Source organism: Nannospalax galili, unplaced genomic scaffold (assembly GCF_000622305.1).
Source record: "Nannospalax galili isolate Female #2095 unplaced genomic scaffold, S.galili_v1.0 scaffold56, whole genome shotgun sequence".
NCBI lineage: Eukaryota > Metazoa > Chordata > Mammalia > Rodentia > Spalacidae > Nannospalax > Nannospalax galili.
Genome location: NW_008340065.1, coordinates 3,422,490 through 3,440,577, shown reverse-complemented (window position 1 = coordinate 3,440,577; position 18,088 = coordinate 3,422,490). Strand labels below are relative to the sequence as shown.

The following is an 18,088-nucleotide window of genomic DNA, read 5'->3' as shown; positions in this document are numbered from 1 at the left end:
TACACTAAGTAGTAGGTGTTACCATATATATATATATATATATATATATATATATATATAGTATGTATACATATATATACACATATGAACATTTTAAATGAGGAAAAACATCTTCAATGCCAGACTTTCTACTCTACACAGACAAAAGGACTAGATTCTAAAAATAAAAGAGGAGACAAAGTAGAAATACCTTTAAAAGGCGGTCTAGGAGCTCAGATCCACTTTTCACATTGGGGTCTGGGTCAGCAGCCAACTATGAGGCACAGAAACAGGAGAGAAAGAGAGGCAATGGTCAGAAACATACCCATTGCAAACCCACAGCCAAGGCCAGGGTACAGCTGAGAACACTAAGGGGTGCCTTTCCCAGTGTGACTTGGAACCACTGGAATTTCCATTCTATTCAGGGATATCACCCCCCAACCCTGCAGGGGTTCCCAGACCTTGCTGTGACTAGGTCAAGCAATTGTTTCCAGCAGCTATTCCGGGGGCTTTTCCATCTTTAAGAGGCCCTGGGCTCATGGAGGGGCGGGAGGGGGAGCTGTGAGGTTGGTATTTAGAAATGCCCATGATATTCACTCTGCAGGGGCAGCAGATTTCCTGGCTCACTCTGTGCAACTGGGGAGGGCAACTCCCCCAGGATGAGAGTGAGAGCAAGCCCATTAGGGTGAGAGAATCAAACCCCCGAGGCTGAAGAGATTGCAAGTCCACCAAGCCACTCCCTCAGGATGAGAGAAGGGCAACTCATCATGCTGAGGCCCCAAGGAGAACACTGGGGAGTCTAAAGGCCTATCCTGGAGCTTTCTTTAGAGCAACTGTGAGAGTCATCACCACTCTCCTCACAGGGGTACAGCCTGTACTCTGGAGCCATTATCACCTTTGCCTGGGAGGTTAGGACGTCTCAAACTATCAGCTCTTCCTTCCAATGTGTACAGTAGGCTGATAGTTTCATAAAATGCAATAAAATGGATAGAGAAATAAAAAATATACAGATAAAAACCTATTAAAAATTAGGTTCAGACTGGTGCCCCTTGCAGTCACAAGCATATCTGCCCTGCTTGCATCTGGGAAGAGTGCCTCAAGCACCCAGGGTCCTAGAAGGTCAAGTTAGGTGGGTGGGCTGTACTTAGCTCACTGAGAAAGAAGTACCTTACTCAGGCCATCAAAGAGTACGTTGAAGTGTGGCAATACAGCACCCCGGGCCACCTTGACGATGTTGTAGAGGGCTTCGCAGGCGTAGTAGCGCAGCCTGCTGTCTGCATCATTGAAGCAGGTCAGCACTGGCTCGATCAGCTCCTTCAGGTACAGCCCTGAGTCCTGTGAGGGGCAGGGGACACAGCTCAGAACAGGCCGGGCCCTAGCTCTGTAGCCTGCAGTGGCAGCTCACAGCCTTGGTGCCTCAGAGATGTTCAGGCATCTGTGTGACACCCCAAGTCAGCCTCCCAGAATGGCCCATACTTGGGGACATGGCTGCAAGGCCAGAAAGCCAGGCTTGCTAGTCTTAAGTGTGCAAGGTGGAGATACAATATAGGTCTGCAAGTCTCTGCTAGGGCCCAAGTGGGAAGGTATCTGGACAGACAAGACCTGGTGTGCTGTCCCTAAGGAGAAGGCCCACCTTGCCCAGGGCGATGGAACAGGCAGCCAGGCCGATGAGACCCCCTTTCCGGCTGTGGGGGTGCTGGGACAAGGCAAACTCCTGAGACAGGGTCTGGATCACATGCTTGATTTGCATGGTGTTGTTCTGGGCCACGAAGTCCCGCACCAGCCTGGAGAGAGAGGAGAGAGCAGCTGTGAGATAGGTGGAACCAGGCTACCTCTCCTTAGTACTGGTTCCAGGCATGGATGAACGATGAGCTGTTCAGAAAGAGGAACTGGGGGTCAGCCTCAGAGGACAGGCCCTCTCAGTTCTGTTGCTGGCTGGGAGATGCAGGGTGGGTCACGGTTGTCTTCCTACTTGGGATCTCAGTTTCCCTTTGTGAATAATGCAGCGAGGCACAATGGGGCTATCTCATGCTTAGGAATCTGAGAGAAGGCAAATTCATGCATCATCAGCCATCAAAAGTGCAATGCTTCTTCGTCATCAACCGTCTTTAGTGAACACTGGCTCAGCTTTGCATCATACATCCGAGGTGTTCTCTGCATCTGAGATGGGGACACACAGCTAGCTGTACTGGGCCCCAGTCCAGTGGTAAAATCCAAGTACAAACAAAAAGTTGCAGCAAAGTGGAGTATGTGCTACCACAGAAGCAGAACATGCCATCGGCTGTCTGTGCACGTCCAGGAGAGCTTGACAGCGCGGTCCCACCTGAATCAGTATCTTATAAACATGACACTTCCCAGGTAAAGGAAGCCAAGTGTATTAGTCAATTTCAAAATACCAGAAGCAGGTTCACATGAAGAAAAGAGGTTCATTTAGCTCACAGTTAAGAGGGTTCGAGGACATGGTGCCTGCATGAGCTCAGGGTTGTCTTTGGCTGAATCACCTTGAGGCAATGGCAGGAGCATGTATAAAAGGAAAGGACATGATTACAAGGTCTACGGACTAGGAATGAGTCAAGAGCCTTCAGGCGGAAGCTGTTGCTGGTTCCTAGGCCCTACCTCCAGAAGTAGCAGCTCTCCAGAAGGTGTGGCAAGAACAGAAGCACAGAAACCTGTTTGGTCTTCATCAGGACAAACCAGCCCAGTGAGAACCAGTGCTTCACCAGAGCTCCTGAGTTTCAGAGACAGCCCTGTGGGAAGAGCCCTGCAGATACCACAGATGACAGCTGAAGCATTGGTGGTTCAGTGGTAGAATTCTCGCCTGCCACGCGGGAGGCCCGGGTTCGATTCCCGGCCAATGCAAAGCTCTGTTTTTGCTAACTCTTGGCTAGTTTCCTCACACTGAGATCCTGCCAGAGGAGCCAGACTCCTCAATCACAGAGGCCCAAGGTATCTGTGACTCTGGGACCATATTGTTCCCACTCAGAGAGTCCATGGAGAGTGACCAGGGTCTTCAAAAAATCATGACTGGCTGCGGGAGCCTCCACCTGAAAGGGGACTCGCTATACTGCCCTCAGCCTGGGCCAGGTGCCAGCAGGAAGCAGTGTGAAAATTGAGAGCAGAACAGTTCAACACCAAGTGGGAGGAGCCATGCAGCAGAGGGGAGACTGGGGTTAGACTGGAAGAGCTCACACAGCAGAGGGGAGACTCGCCCACAGTCTCCCTGTACTTCTGCTATTTACTGAGGAAATTGAGCTCTGTCTCATACATTGCCTGAAGGCAAATCTATTTCACAGACACACACAGACACACTCATTCCCTCCTGCTCAAGCTGGTTTTCTCTTTTTCTCTTCTAGGGGCTGTGCTGATGTGGCAGCATCAGAAATGCAGTCTGTGATTCAACATATATATGAGGAGGTCCAAGAATGGGGTTAAAGGGAGGTGCCACACAGCTGCTGACAGCTGGGGCATTGGTGGTTCAGTGGTAGAATTCTTGCCTGCCACGCGGGAGGCCCGGGTTCGATTCCCGGCCAATGCAGTAGCAAACCTTTTAAACCTAAGAGACTAAAGCTGAAACTTCATACTGCCTAATCAATTTGTAAATAGGTTCAGAAAATTGCAAATGACTTGTTTCTAGCTTGATTTTTAAATGCCTTTAATGGAAAACAGTTTCCTAAATTCCAGATTCAGAACCCAGGGAAGTGGGGGTATACCACAGCCACATTCTTGCCCAGACAGACCCCCTCCCTGGGGAAGCCAGGCTCTGCTTCTGCCTGGTACAAGTCACAGCAGCAACTGGAATGTGAGGAAACAGTGGGGTGTGGGGATATCCTCCAGGCTCCAGCCAGGTCCTATGAGGAAAGCTAGCCTCTACCACAGGTTATCTCCTCTCCTGCTCCTGATGACTCCGGGCCATTCACAGAACAGCTGGGGAGTCTCACATGGATGCAATCACTGACCTTGGCATCTGAAGGAATGTGGCCTTTTACGGGTTAGCATCAGAGAGGGTTCTGAGGCATGAGGAGATGTTCATTTGTTCTGGCTCACAGGCAGGAGGGGCAGGCATGTGGCTTGGCAGAAGTAAGGCCAAAGTGGAGAAGTCACAGGTTTGTAAAAATAGCTGCCAGTCAGCAGTATGACACCCTGAATGCTTGGCAAAGCAACTGGCATCTCCCTCTGGTGGCTATGAGGGACTGTGGAAAGTGGCCAACATAGGATGGATGACATCTTAGGAGCAACCTACATGCTGGCACTATGTATCTGAAAGGCACTAAGCGAGCTCTGAAGACAGCACAGGCTCCCAGACTGACTGGCAGAGAAGGAACATGGCCCTGGTGTCAGAGTGACAGCTTTCAAGAGCAACATTGTTCTGAGGGAGAAGATGGGCAGTGGGGATAGTTCATCATCCTCTGCAAGCCCAGCAGTATCTCTCCCTTTGCTGGACTCCAGCTGGGAGGCCTATCAGGGCTCAGTTCTGGTACCCTAGGCCTCTACAGAGCCTGTTCAAGTCCCTCAGCCACAGGCATCCTTACAATAAAGGTGGGATCTTCTTTTATCTTCAGGTAAGCAAGCATTGGTGAAATAAACAATGGCTCCCTTTGGCATGTTCCCACGAATGCTACCAGCCCAGAGAGCATTGGCGCTGTCCTGGGGGCCAATCCTGCCCCATGAGTCAAACCCACCTTTAGCTGACATACAAAGCAGTGTAAATGAGCCAGGTGATCTCTCCAGCCTGATGGTGCTGAGGCCCTAGTCTTATCACAAGTTGGCAGGGGCAAAGGGCATCATTCCTGTGATCCCTAAACACACACTGAGAATGGCCTAGCTCACCACAGCTATAGCTGACACACACACACACACACACACACACACACGCGCGCACACACACACACACACTGGGATGTGACCTGAAGTGCTCCCGCTGAGGGGCACTGTGCGCACAGCCAGTCAGTGGCCTGGTCTCCCCACTTCACAGAGCAAGAGAAGAAAAGCAGCTACGATGGCAGCAGAGGAAGTGAGGTTCAGCAGCAGCAGCCAGCTCTGGGCCTAGTCTCTCTTCAAAGACCATGTTGCTTCTGCTTTCATCTACAGCGAGGGAGCAGGGCGGGGGCAATGGGGGTGTTCTGAGACCAAACTCATTTTGAAGTTAATATCTGGCCCAGAAATTCCACGGATCAGGATCCCTGGGGTCCTTTAGTGATACAAAGGCCTCAGGCTTTACTGTTCTGTGCGAAGACTGCTGCTGCCTGGCTTCCCCATGGTGCTGAAAACCCGGTTCAATGAGCCAGTTCCCTAGCGGTGAGGTGGACTCTAGTGGTTGCTCAGAGCCTCCATTTGCAACCGGTGGGAGGTGTGGCAGGATGGCAGAGATACTGTCCCTCAACATCCACAAGCCCCAAGCTGGGCCAGCACCAGGTTCAACTCATGGCATTAAAGAGATTGCTATACCAATTACTCCCTCCCTGATAGGAGTCACAGGCATGGTAGGATGTATTTGAATTGTCATCAGCCAACAGAGAACCTGGGGCCACACTCTGTGCTACAGAGCCATAGCCTTGCACTGGAACCCCTGGCCTCTGTAACAGTATGGCGACAGTCAGATTCATGAAGATTGGTAAGTTGGCCCCTTCTGAAGCACTAACTCTACACTAGGGATTTCAGAGGCCAGTTACTGTAGCTTGTATGCTCATCTTCCAGATCTAAACAACCCCAGGGAAATCAAGTTCCTTTCTCAGGGTCACAGAGGGTTGCGACATCAACAAAGTCTATTTCAACTGTGCCAGTTTCTTCCTCCTCTCTTCTGAATTCACTGCTGCTACAAAGTGAACACACTCAGAGACAATTCCCTCATGCAGACTCAGGCCTTTAGGTGACATGTGACTTTCTCCATACATTTCTACTACTCAGTGTTTAGAAAGTCCCGAAGCACTCCTTCAAACACACAGCAAGTACCGACAAGGCACACACTCCAGATACTCTGGAATAGAGCTAGAGAGCTGCCTTCTACCATGAGGTGATGTACTAGCTTCTATATACACATGATCTAATTTAAATTTAAAACTCAGCCATCAAGCTGGGTACTATAAGATCCAGTTTACAGTTGGGAAAACTGAGGCTGAGGAACACATACTTGGCCACACAGCTTGGCAAGATTTACATTAACCACAAGGACTTTACTTTAAATTTTAGAGAGTTAAATTGGACTGTGTGTATCACACGCTCTTCTCTGCACATATTCAAGTACCAGAGTCAAGTGGGAACCAGGGAGACCAACTGTGATCTATATACCCCCAATAAGACTATGCTCATTCAACAAGTTCTGACCCATCACCCACTCTTCAGGCTCCAAGGAGGCTAGAAAGACAACCCCAGAGTTGACATTTATTCCTTTGTTATGAAACTTTCAGCAGAGATTTGGGGCTTTTATTTTTTCCCCTCAAAAGTCCAATAATCTGTCCTGGTTCTCTGTGTGACATACTTTCTTTTCTTTGTGGCATATGTATTCAGGTGGCATTTCCATGCAGCAAGTTCCCAAAGAGAATCTGGGTAAACAACTCCTCTGTCTGTTTTACTGAGTACTGGAGTAATTTGGTTTACATTTGCTTACATGTCTCCAGACAACTGAATGGACATGCACATGTGCCTCCAAGGACAGGCCAAAGACCTTCTGGCAAAGCCTGAGACTTAACAAACACATTCTGAGTTAAGGGAGGAATGGGCAGTTAGTATGATCAAAATACATTAAACCCATGTATAAAATTCTCAGAAGTTAATAAAAATATATGAAAAACACACACTGAGCATTCACCAGATATGGACAAGGGAGAAATGAGGGTTTTGATTTCAGGGGACAGCAACTGTGGCCATTTGGTAAATGCTCCCCTCAACTGACACACTACACCAATGGCACCCTTACTTTAAAAACCAGAGATACAATTCAGAAACTACAAATTCACTCCTTTATACAGTCTGTGGTTTTCAGTATATGTAGAACTGTGCAGCTTAAAAGTACCATAGTCACTTTAAGCGCATTTTTACCAGTCCCAAAGAAACTCTGGACCCCTTAGCTCAGTCCCTCTCCCAAAAGCCCTTTCCTCTCAATGCCTGGCATCACAATCTGCTCTCTGTAGATCCACTTCTGGGCATTGCAAATAAATGGAATCATAGGCCGTGGGGCCTTTTGTGACTGGTGTTCTTTCATTCAGCATAATGTTTTCAAGGTGCATTAAGAAAAAAAAGCAAGGTCTATTTCTTGGGAGGCACAAACACATTCAACCAGAAATCACAAATACAATCTTCGCAGGGGATGGACAGGAAGGTATGACAAGCCTTGGTGAGCTTGCCAGTGGAAGGGTGAGGACCTGGCACCTGCTGAACAGGAGTGTGGCACCACCAGCCACAGCGCCACAGAAGCCCAAATTTCACAGTTGAAAATGCTCTGTGATCCAGGCCAAACCAAACAGTCTGCAGGGAGGACACAGCCCAGACTGCCAGCCCTTGACCCTGGATTAGCAATTTGCTGGTGATAACCAGCAGAACTGGCTAAGCTCTAGCACAAACTCCACAAATTGCCTCAAGCAACTTAGGGACCACCCCTTCTAACCCCATCAACAATGGAGGCAGCATTTGAGAGTTCAGATCCCCAACCTCCCTGGGGCTCTCAAAGAGCACCTACATTTATTGGTTTTGGGAATTTAAAGTGCAGATAAGATTGTGTGTGTTAAGAGTTGTATGGCTGGAGGTGAAACTCAAAGTTCAGGAACATTGGAGACCCAGTCATGAAGAAGGTACCTCCTAGCCAGGAGCAAGACAGAGTGGGCCCCACCTCCACAGAGCCTGGCATGCCCACTTCCTAACCACAGTGCCTACTGACATCTCTCGCCCACATGTGGCTCTCTGAGAGAGGAGATGAGGGCCTTACCAATCTTTTCATTAATACTTATCAATCACTGTGTCCTCTGAAATCCAGAGGTCACAAAACCCAAACTGGTCTGGGGATATAGTGTAATTAACAGAGTGCTTGCTTAGCATGTATGAGGCCCTGGTTTGGATCCTCAACAACACATAAAACCAGTTGTAGTGGCATAAGCCTGTAATCTCGGAATTCTAGAGATGGAGGCAGGAGTTCAAGGTCATCCTCAGTTACAAAGCAAATTTGAGGCAAACTTGCAATCCAGGAGACCCTGTCTTAAAAAACAAACAGGCGATGGGGCTGGAGAGATGACTCAGTGGTTAAGAACACTGGTTGTTCTTGCAGAAGACCCGGGTTTGAATCCCAGCACCCACATGGCAGCTAACAACTGTCCGTAGCTCCAGTCCCAGGGGATCCGAGAGCCTCTTCCGACCTCCGCGGGCACTGCATGACATGGGTGCACTTACACAGGCAGGCGATGCATACATACACATAAAATAAAAATAATAAATAAAATATTTAAAAACAACAACAACAACAAAAACAAACAGGGGATGGGGATGTATATCAGCTGGTAGAGTGCTTGCCTAGCATGAATAAAGAAAGCCCTGGGTTCTATTCCCAGCACTGCATAAATCAGGCATGGTGATACATGCCTGTAACACCAGCACTTAGGAGGGAAAGACAGAAGTTCAAAGTCATCCTTAGCTACCCCACAGAGCACAAGGCCAGCCTGGGCTGCAAATCTGTCTCACAGCCCCTGAAACAAACAAACCCCAAACAACAAAAGCCCAAAATTGCCATTTCAAAATCGTAACATGAATGCTTTAGTCTTTTGGCTTTGTGGTGTCAGGTTGGCTAAGGTAGTGGAGGGAGTTTAGATTTGAGCTCCAAAGGCTCCCAACATTTGCCATCAAGACGCTGGTCACAACACACTAGCACAGTAGAGCCCAAGCATACCATTCCTTGTACTTGAGGCATCCAAGGCAACTGCCATGACTATAAAACATCTTAACTTCTCTCAGGAACATCTGAGCAAACAGGCTCTGGAGAACTGAAAGGAGCAGCTAAAGCCACCAGAGAATGTCCAAGCCTGAAATGATACACATCTCCCTTTGGGTGGGGAACCGCTCACAGTACTGAGGTTATGTGTTTGCAGAGAGTCTCACTATCATGCCTGGCTTGTGGGGAAAACCTTCTGAGACAGACGAACCTGGATTTTTCAACCAGGCTCTAGCTGAGAAACCTTGGAAAGATAATTTAACAAGGAACCTCTGTTTTTTCTTATGTGAAATGGGGTAGCACGACCTAGTTCATAGTAAGTGATGGGGGGTGTACAATGGCCAAACAGAGAAGAGGGACACTCTATGACCCTCTGTTCCTCCCTTCTATCCCAAGTAGGGCAGACACACTTCACACATATGTGATCCCAGGTTTTACTCTGAGCATTGATGACCACAGCAACTCAACTGTCTCTTTACCCCCCAACTTCACATGCTGAGATTTTAACCCCCAAAGTGACTATAACTGGAGAGAAGGCCTAAAAAGAAGCAATCAAGGGTGAATGAGTTCCTAAGAGTGCAGCTTCTGATCCCCAGGATTAGTGTTCAGAGCAAGCCTTCCTCCTCACACTGGACGAGAAGGAGGAACAGGAGGAGGAAGTAGTTGAGTACACATATGACATAGCAGGCATGAGGTGAAATGCATCAGAATGAAACTTGCCAGGACCTTGATCTTGGATTTCCCAGCCTCTAGAACTGTGAGAAATAAACTGCTATTGCTGAAGCCCCCAGCATGCGGTATTCTGTTATAGCAGGGGCACATTAATATAACCACATCTGTGCACTTAGCAGGGGCTTTTGAGGAAAGTTCAAGGCACACTTAACACCTCTTAGCTTATATTATTTGCCTTCATTTGATGCTCTACCCAAGAGGGGAGTTCTGTCCAAAGTGTGTACCAAGGAAGGCTGAGACCTCTGCCTCCTTGTAAACCACAAACCAGTCTCCTGTTCTGCCTCTGTGAGTTCAATTTTAGTCTCTGCAGCTGTACCTTAAAGGGATCCCTAATTACACTTCAACATGACCGCTGGGCTCAGGCTGTCCATGAGGCTGTGAGCTTCCTACTTGGCCTGGGAAAGCCAGGGGCAAACCCGGTGGGCAGTTAGGCCTTCAGCTTCTAACCAAGAAGTGGCATGATGTGAGGGAGGGGTCCCGAGCTTGCCAAAGGGTGACAGATGTAGAGCAATGATAATCGAGCTGAACCAGTTTTCTAGATAAGTACTGATGTAGCTCACAGGCATCTCCCAGAGTTATACCATTTCCCACTGGCTATGGTTACACATTACTACAAAGTTAATGGCCAGGACACAAACTTATTATGGGTTTTGCTGAGCCAATCAAGGCGTGGGCAAGGTTGCTTTATACTCTGAGGGCTTTAGAGAAGAACCCACTTTCTTGCCAGCTTCTAGAGGCTGTCCACATTCTCTGGCTAGTTGTCCCTTAGATCTTCAAAGCTAGTGGGGGCTGCTTGAACCTCTTGCACCACTCTGACATTCTTCTTGCTTCTGTCTGTCTTCTACACTGAAGGATGCTTGGGGCTACAAGGTCTGGGAAACCTAGGACACTCTCCCTATTTTAGGGTCATCTGATTAGCAACTTTGGTTTGCATGTTATCTCCCCCTGCCCCCCAAAGTGTCTGTGCAGGTGTGCTCACCCATGTGTGCATGTGGAGGTCAGAGGCGAACACTGGGTGTATCTACCTCTATCATATTATTTTAATCACTAATATTAAAAGATTTATTTTATTTTAAATTATATGTATTTGTGTGTGGACATGTGCAGGCACAGAAGTCAGAGGTTTTAGATCCCCTGGAGCTAGAGTTACAGGCAGTCGTAAGTCACCTGATATGCTAGAAGCCAAACTTGAGTCATCTTGAAGAGCAATGCCTGCTCTTAAACATTAAGCCATCTCTCTAGCTCCCAAGAACTTGGGTCTTTAATTGAACCTAGAACTCACTGTTCTGGTTAGACTGGCTGGCCAGTAAGCCCAGGTGCTGGAGTTATAGGCACATGCTGCCAAGTCCAGTTTTTACATAGGTGTTAGGTATCCAAACTCAGGTCCTCATGCTTGTACAGCAAGCGCTTTACCCACCGAGCCATCTCCTCAGCTGATACCCTCCACCTTAAATCACACATTCACAGACTCTAGGGATTAATATATTTTTTAGGAGGCCATTCGCCTGACAACCAAAAAGTGCAGTACTGATATAAAACAGTTACAAGCAATTATGTAACAGTTCTGTTTATTATGTCACAGTTATAGTGTGTCCAGTACTACACTAAGCATTAAAAAAAAAAACAAAAAAAATTATTATTTTTATTTTTTATGTGTATGCGTGTATTGCCTGCCTGTAGGTAAGTGCACTCATGTTGTGCAATGCCCTCAGAGGTCAGAAGAGGCTGTCGGATCCTCTGGGACTGGAGTTACAGACAGTTGTTAGTTGTCATGTGGGTGCTGGGATTCGAACCCAGGTCTGCAAGAACAACCAGTGTTCTTAAGTGCTGAGCCATCTCTCCAGCCCCTACATCAAGCACTTTTACAACATTAGCTTCATAATCAAATACCTCTACAAATACTATTATTATTTTCCAGCTGAAGCCATGGAGATTAATTAGATTGCTCAGGCTCACTCAACAAGTGAATAGGAGTTTGAATCCCAGTGACTGGGGCTCTAATGCTCTTAACCACTATGCCATGTGGCCTCTTAAGAAACAGGGTGGCAAAAAAAAAAAAAAAAAAAGAAACAGGGTGCCTTAGAGGGGCCACTCACATAAGAACAGGGTAAGCACATTTATTTCTGAAGCATGTGAGCTGACCTGTCTATGCGCTGCAGGCGACTGCCAATGCTCTGACTTTTCTTTTACGGGGTGTCTGCAGGGACTCATTAGTAGGTTGTTTGGTTGAGGACAGTTTGACCAGGTCACATGAGGAATATATACAAAGATAGATATTCGATATGCAGAACAGATGATCTTCGAAGTCAGTGTTGTCACACTTTAAATACATGCAATAATAATGCAGGGACCTTGTTCAAGTGCGGACTGTAATTCTATAGGGTGAAGCTGGAGCATTTCCAGTGGCTGTCTGCAGGCCACTTTTGAGCAGGAAGGTCCTTAGGCTACAATGTTACTTTCCTACTAAAAGGGTATGGCTATTCATTCATTGTATCAAGTGCCACCAGGTATTGTAAAGTGCAGAGCATAGACAAAAGTGTCTTTTAAGGAGTTCACAGTCCAGTTAAGGCCCTAGTGAGTTTCACAGAATTTTACAAGGGCTATGTCTAATACAAAAGAACCCCATTAAGGACAAAGCCCTCACAGAACCACCTGCGGAGGGCACGCACTTAGGCTGTGCTGGAAGCAGCAACATTGAGCTCAACACCTCTGTTCAAGTCAGGATAAAAGCAGATGCTTCTATGAAGGTGAGTGGGTGGACAAAGCTGGTGCCAGTGTGGAATTGTCTGGCTCTTAATTGTTTCTCAATGGCTGGTGTGTTCAAAGCATGGACCCCAGTCTGGCAGTACTGGGAGCTAATAGACTTTAAGAGGTGAACCTATTGGTAGCTCTTCAGCCATTGGGGGTATGCCCTAAAGGGGACAGTAGGACCCTAGCCCTTCTTCCTCTTTCTAGATGTTGATACAAGGTGAGTTGACCATGCTCCACCACATGCACCCTACCACAAGGTGCTACTGCTTCACCACAGGCCCCACAGCAACAGGACCCACTAACCACAGACTCAAACCTCCAAACTGTAATGCAAAATGAATTTTCTCCCTTTAGAAGTTTTTTCAATTAAAATACTGTAATGTAAAGCTGATGAATATACAGTGCACCTTCACAAGCCAACAGAACCCACTGACATGCAACCCTGCGCATACATCACCTTTGGGTCTCTATCCAGCACGCAACTCTCTTAGGACTTGCTAGCACCAGAAAGCAAGGATATAAATAGAAAGCTGTACAAAAAGAGACTGGACAAGAAAGTGGTGGATCAGGAGAGAAACAGCTGAATATTACAGCTGAACAGGGGGTCTTCTTATCAGTCTAAAGTCTTTAGTTTAGCAGAAAGACAGTTGTTCCCGACTGGGGCAATTTTGTACCTTCAAGGAACATTTGGCAATGTCTAAAGACAGTTTGGGCTGTCACAACTGATGGAGTGCTGCTGGCATCTAGTGGGTAGAGGGCAGAGGTGCTGCTAAAAATCCTACAAGGCACAGAACTGTCCACTACAGCCAAAAATATGCATCCCCAAATGTCAGCAGCGCTCAGGTTAAGAAACCCTGGGTTACAGAATCTATCCCAGGTCAAAGAATGAGCACCATTCCAGGGAACAGTTTAGGGCTGTCCAACAGAGCATTGCGCAACAGCAGAAGCACTTTCTAGTCTGCACTGTGCAGTCAACAACCATGTGTGGTTGGTTACTAAACACCTGGAATACGGGGTAGTTGAGACAGGGTCTAGTTAGGTGGCCCAGACTATCCTCAAACTTGCAATATTCCTGCCTCAGTCTCCCAAGTGCTTGACGCCTGTGCCACCACTCTGGCTAATTCAAATGTAAATACAGATGATCAGTGGTTACCATGTAGGGCATTCTAATTTCCAGAGTCTAATGTTCTAGTTTCACAGACTGCTTCTTTCCCCTATTCTGAAACCACCCAGCCACTTGACTTTGTCACTAAGACTGGGCTGGGGGAAAAAAAAACCAAAACCTTCATTCCCACATACAATCAACTAGACAATCCACTTAACCATCCCCTATTTTGAACACTGGGAAACAAAGTGAAACGTCAGGACATCGTAACACACAGGTATAACACTGCAAAAGAAAGGTGAATTATTCCTAATTTCACCTTTCAGGGAAGGGTGACACGGCTGAAGAGAAAACATGACAATCCTCTGAGCATTAAGAACACGTTTTGAGCTGATTTCTCCACCTGACCACTTAATAGTCTTTCCAGAAGGTGGAAAAGGGCAGGCGGGTCAACATCTCACAGAGGCCACTTTCTGATCTGCTGGCTTTGATGGAGACCACACTGAAGGCTCCCTAGGTGTCAGGCACTGTACTGGGTACTACAAAACGTTATGTCACTTCATTCTCACTGCAGCTATTTGGGGGACCAGGAGGAGCACCCCCAGGGGAACAGAGCAGCCGGGTGGGGTTGCCCAGCCCGGGTGGGGTCCCAGCCGCTCTTACTTCTCGATTTCCAGCGCTGCCACCTTCCGTTTTTCGTAGAGTTTGTCATTGAGGGCCCGCACGATGTTGGGCGTGAGCGGCGCGAAGTCCTTCTCGGGGTTCATCGTCGCAGCTCGGGGTGCGCCCGGGAGCCTCGAGACTCCTCAGCCCGCCGCAGCCCGGGCCGCGCCAGGGCCAGGGGAGTGTGGGCTCGGCGCGGACCCCGGCGCCCGCTCATGGGCCACGCCGCCCACGGAACCCGGGCCCGGACCCCGCTCTCCCACGCGCGACCCCAGCCACGCCGCCGCTCACGAGACCTGCACCCGCTAGGCACCGGCCACGCTCAGTGGGCGGCGGCCATGTTACTCGGGTCACATGACTCGTTAGCCACTTCCGCCTTCTACCGTGAGGGCCCGCCCCTCGGAGGCCCCGCCCCCAGGCGCAGGCCGCGGCGGATTGGCCACACTCCTCCGGGCTCTGTCCCCTCTCCTCCCACCGCTCGGCGGCCTGGCACTCTCTGTGGCTTCTGGGCAGGTGGTGTGGGGAGTGCGAGCTGCTACCCGCGCGTTGCAGGCTTGGCGGCGGTAGGATTTTTGGCGGCGGTAGGATTTTTGGCGGCGGTAGGATTTCTGGAAACACTGATCAGAGGGACTTGGAGCCTAACTCAGTTTAATTTATGCCTAATGCATTAGTTCCTAGTCAATTTTGCTTATGCCAACATTTCCCGCCGTCTTTCACCATATCCTAGCCATTAGCATTATTTTACATCCCTATATCTATCTATCTATCTATCTATCTATCTATCTATCTATCTATCTATCATCTATCTATCCATCCATCCTCCGTCATCTATCTGTCATCCATCATCTATCTACCTATCATCATCCACCCATCTATCTACCTAGCATCTATATCTATCTATCTATCTATCTATCTATCTATCTATCTATCTATCTATCATCTATCTATCTACCTATCATCTATCTTCATCATATGTCATCTATCATCTATCTATCATCTATCATCATCATCTACGTGTGTTATGCATGCACCGAGATGCGTGTGTAGAGGTCAGAGGACAACTTGCAGGAGTCAGATCTCTCCTTCCACCACGTGGGTCTTTGTGATTGAAGACAGGTTTTCATGCATCCAGGCTGGCCTGGAACTCCCTGTGTAGCTAAGGATAGCCTTGAACCCCTGTTTTCCTGCCTCTGTCTGCTGAATGTTGGAATCACTAGGATGCATTCTACCAACTGAGCTACATCTGTAGCTTGTATTATTTTTGTTTCTCAAACTTATTCGTGTGTGTGTGGTGTATGTGTGTGCAAATGTGTGTGTGGATGCATGTGTGTGAGTGTTTGGAGGCCATGTCCTCTTCCTTAATTCTTTACTTATTTTTTCATTCTTTCTGACTTTTTGTTTTTGAGACATGATCTCATGTAGCTGTGGCTTGTCTAGAACTCTGTGTAGCTGAGGATGACTAAAAGCTTATATCCTTCTGCCTCTGCCTCCTTATGCTGGGATTACAGGTGTGTGCTACCACCCTGAGTTTATGTGGTGCTGGGAATCTAACCCAGGGCTTTGTGCATACTAGACTAGCATTCTACCAATTGAGCTCCATCCCTAGCCCCAAACTTACTGTTATTATTTGATCTTTTGAGACAGAGTCTCCCTGTAGCCCCAGTTGGCTTGGAACCAGGCTGGCCTCCATCTCACAGATCTGCCTGCTTCTGCCTTCTGAGTGCGGGGATTAAAGGCGTGCACCATCACACCTGGCCTCCATACTTATTTTTTGACACTAGATCTTTCACTGAACCTGGAACTCATCCATTTGGCTAAGCAAGCAGGCCAAGGCCCCACTGAATCCATCCCCACACCTCCTAGAACTGGAGTTACAGACCCAGAGCTGCCTCACTCAGCTTTTAAGCATATGATGAGGATCCAAAGTCAGGTCTTCAGGCTCATGTACCTGGCCTCCTACTGGCTGAGCCAACTCCCTAGACCCTCAAATCTATTCATTTAAAAAATAAATCTTAAGTTTCGATCTCAGCCTTGCTTGTGTCCTAAAACAATAGGTTTGCATAGTTATTTTCCTAAGCTACAGTAAAATATCTTGCCATTTAAAAGTGGTATGCCAGAGAGATGGCTCAGTTGTTAAGACCACTGGCTGCTCTTGAAGTGGGTTTGGTTCCCAGGACCCACACGGTGGCTAACCACCATCCTTAACTCTAGATCCAGGGTATCTGATACTCTCTACTGACCTCCATGGGCACCGTATGCATGTGGTACACTTACATACATGCAGGCAAAACATTCATACACATAAAATAAATAGATCAAAAAATGTAAAGCGGTAGTCTACTGTCATCCCACCACATGGAAGTTGGAGTGTTTCCTGTGCTCCGATATGTAGAAGGGCTGGGTTATACACAGAAATTCCAAATCTTCTGAGGGCAGATAGGCATCTAGATGGATCCACTGGAAAGCAGCTACTTTGGAGTCTTTGAGAGTCACAGTAAATGGTAGAATAGAAATTGCATTTATGTGGTTAAATCAGGAGAAAAAAGATGGTCACAGTGTGGTAAAAGATACAGTTAACAGCTCCCATTCACAAGTGCTGCAAAAAAAAAAATATCTTGGAATAAATCTGACCAAAGACACCAAAGATCTCTACAATGAAAATTTTAAATTGTTAAAGAAGGAGATTGAGGAAGGCACCAGGAGATGAAAGGACCTCCCATGCTTATGGATTAGAAGAATTAATATTGTGAAAATGACCATCCTATCAAAAGCAATATATAGATGCAATGAAATCCCAATCAAAATTCCCATGACATACTTCACAAAATTAGAAAAATCCATCTCTTAAATTCATATGGAGGCACAAAAGACCCCAGATAGCCAAAGCAACCCTGAGCACAAAGAGCAACACCGGGGGGATTACTATACCAGATCTCAAAAATATACTACAGAGCCATAGTCATAAAAACAGCATGGTACTGGCACAAAAACAGACACATAGATCAATGGAACATCACTGAGGATCCAAACCTGAGTACGTGCATTTTCAGCCACCTGATATTTGACAAGGTGCCAAGAACACACAATGGAGGAAAGACAGCATCTTCAACAAATGGTGCTGGCAAAACTGGATCTCCACCTGTAGAAGAATGAAACTAGATCCTTATCTTTCGCCTTGCACAAAAGTCAAATTCAAATGGATCAAAGACCTCAATGTGAAACTGGAAACCCTGAAACTATTGGAAGAAAATATTGGCAGTAACTTACAAGATATAGGTATAGGAAAGGATTTTCTAAATCAGAAGTTGCTCAGGGATTAAGGTCAGCAATCATTAAGTGGGACCTCATTAAACTAAAAAGCTTCCATACAGCAAAAGAAACAATCAAAAGAGTGAAGAGAAAATGCACAGAATGGGAAAAAATCTTCACCAGTGACACATCTGACAGAGGTTTAACATCCAGAACATATAAAGAACTCAAAAAATAATCGAGAAACCAGATGACCCAATTAAAAGATGGGCTAAAGATCTAAACAGAGTTCTGAAAGGAAGAAATAAAGATGGCTAAGAAACATCTCAAAAAGTGTTCAACATCATTAGTAATTAGGGAAATGCAAATTAAAACCACCCCAAGGTGTCACCTTACCCCAATCAGACTGGCTAGGATCAAAAGAACAAATGATACCAAATGCTGGTGAGGATGTGGAGAAAGGGGAACACTCATTCACTGCTGGTGGGATTGCAAACTCGTGCAGCCTCTATGGAAAACAGTGTGGAGAACTCGTAAAAAACTAAAAATGAACCTACCATGTGACCCGGTTATACTGCTCCTCGGCATAGACCCAAAGGACTCATCCTATTATAGAGACATTTGTACAACCATGTTTGTTGCTGCTCTTTTAACAATAGCTAAGAGATGGAAGCAACCTCAGTGTCTCTCAGCTGATG

General features: G+C 47.1%; 1 protein-coding gene and 2 non-coding genes across 3 annotated transcripts in view; 2 read left to right on the top strand and 1 right to left on the bottom strand.

Moving 5' to 3' along the window:
* Positions 1-14,503, bottom strand: part of Vac14 (VAC14 component of PIKFYVE complex) — a 114,216-nt gene extending 99,713 nt beyond the window's left edge. Inside the window, exons 1-4 of the mRNA XM_008834971.3 lie at positions 14,142-14,503; positions 1,613-1,763; positions 1,147-1,314; positions 191-253 (exon numbers count right to left, since the gene is read on the bottom strand). Coding sequence (XP_008833193.1) covers positions 191-253; positions 1,147-1,314; positions 1,613-1,763; positions 14,142-14,245 — 486 coding nt within the window. The 5' untranslated portion in view covers positions 14,246-14,503. The remainder of the gene's footprint in view (positions 1-190; positions 254-1,146; positions 1,315-1,612; positions 1,764-14,141) is intronic.
* Positions 2,768-2,838, top strand: Trnag-gcc. Its single transcript has one exon. It is a non-coding gene; the product is annotated as a tRNA-Gly (tRNA).
* Positions 3,444-3,514, top strand: Trnag-gcc. Its single transcript has one exon. It is a non-coding gene; the product is annotated as a tRNA-Gly (tRNA).
* Positions 14,504-18,088: the final 3,585 nt, after the last annotated feature.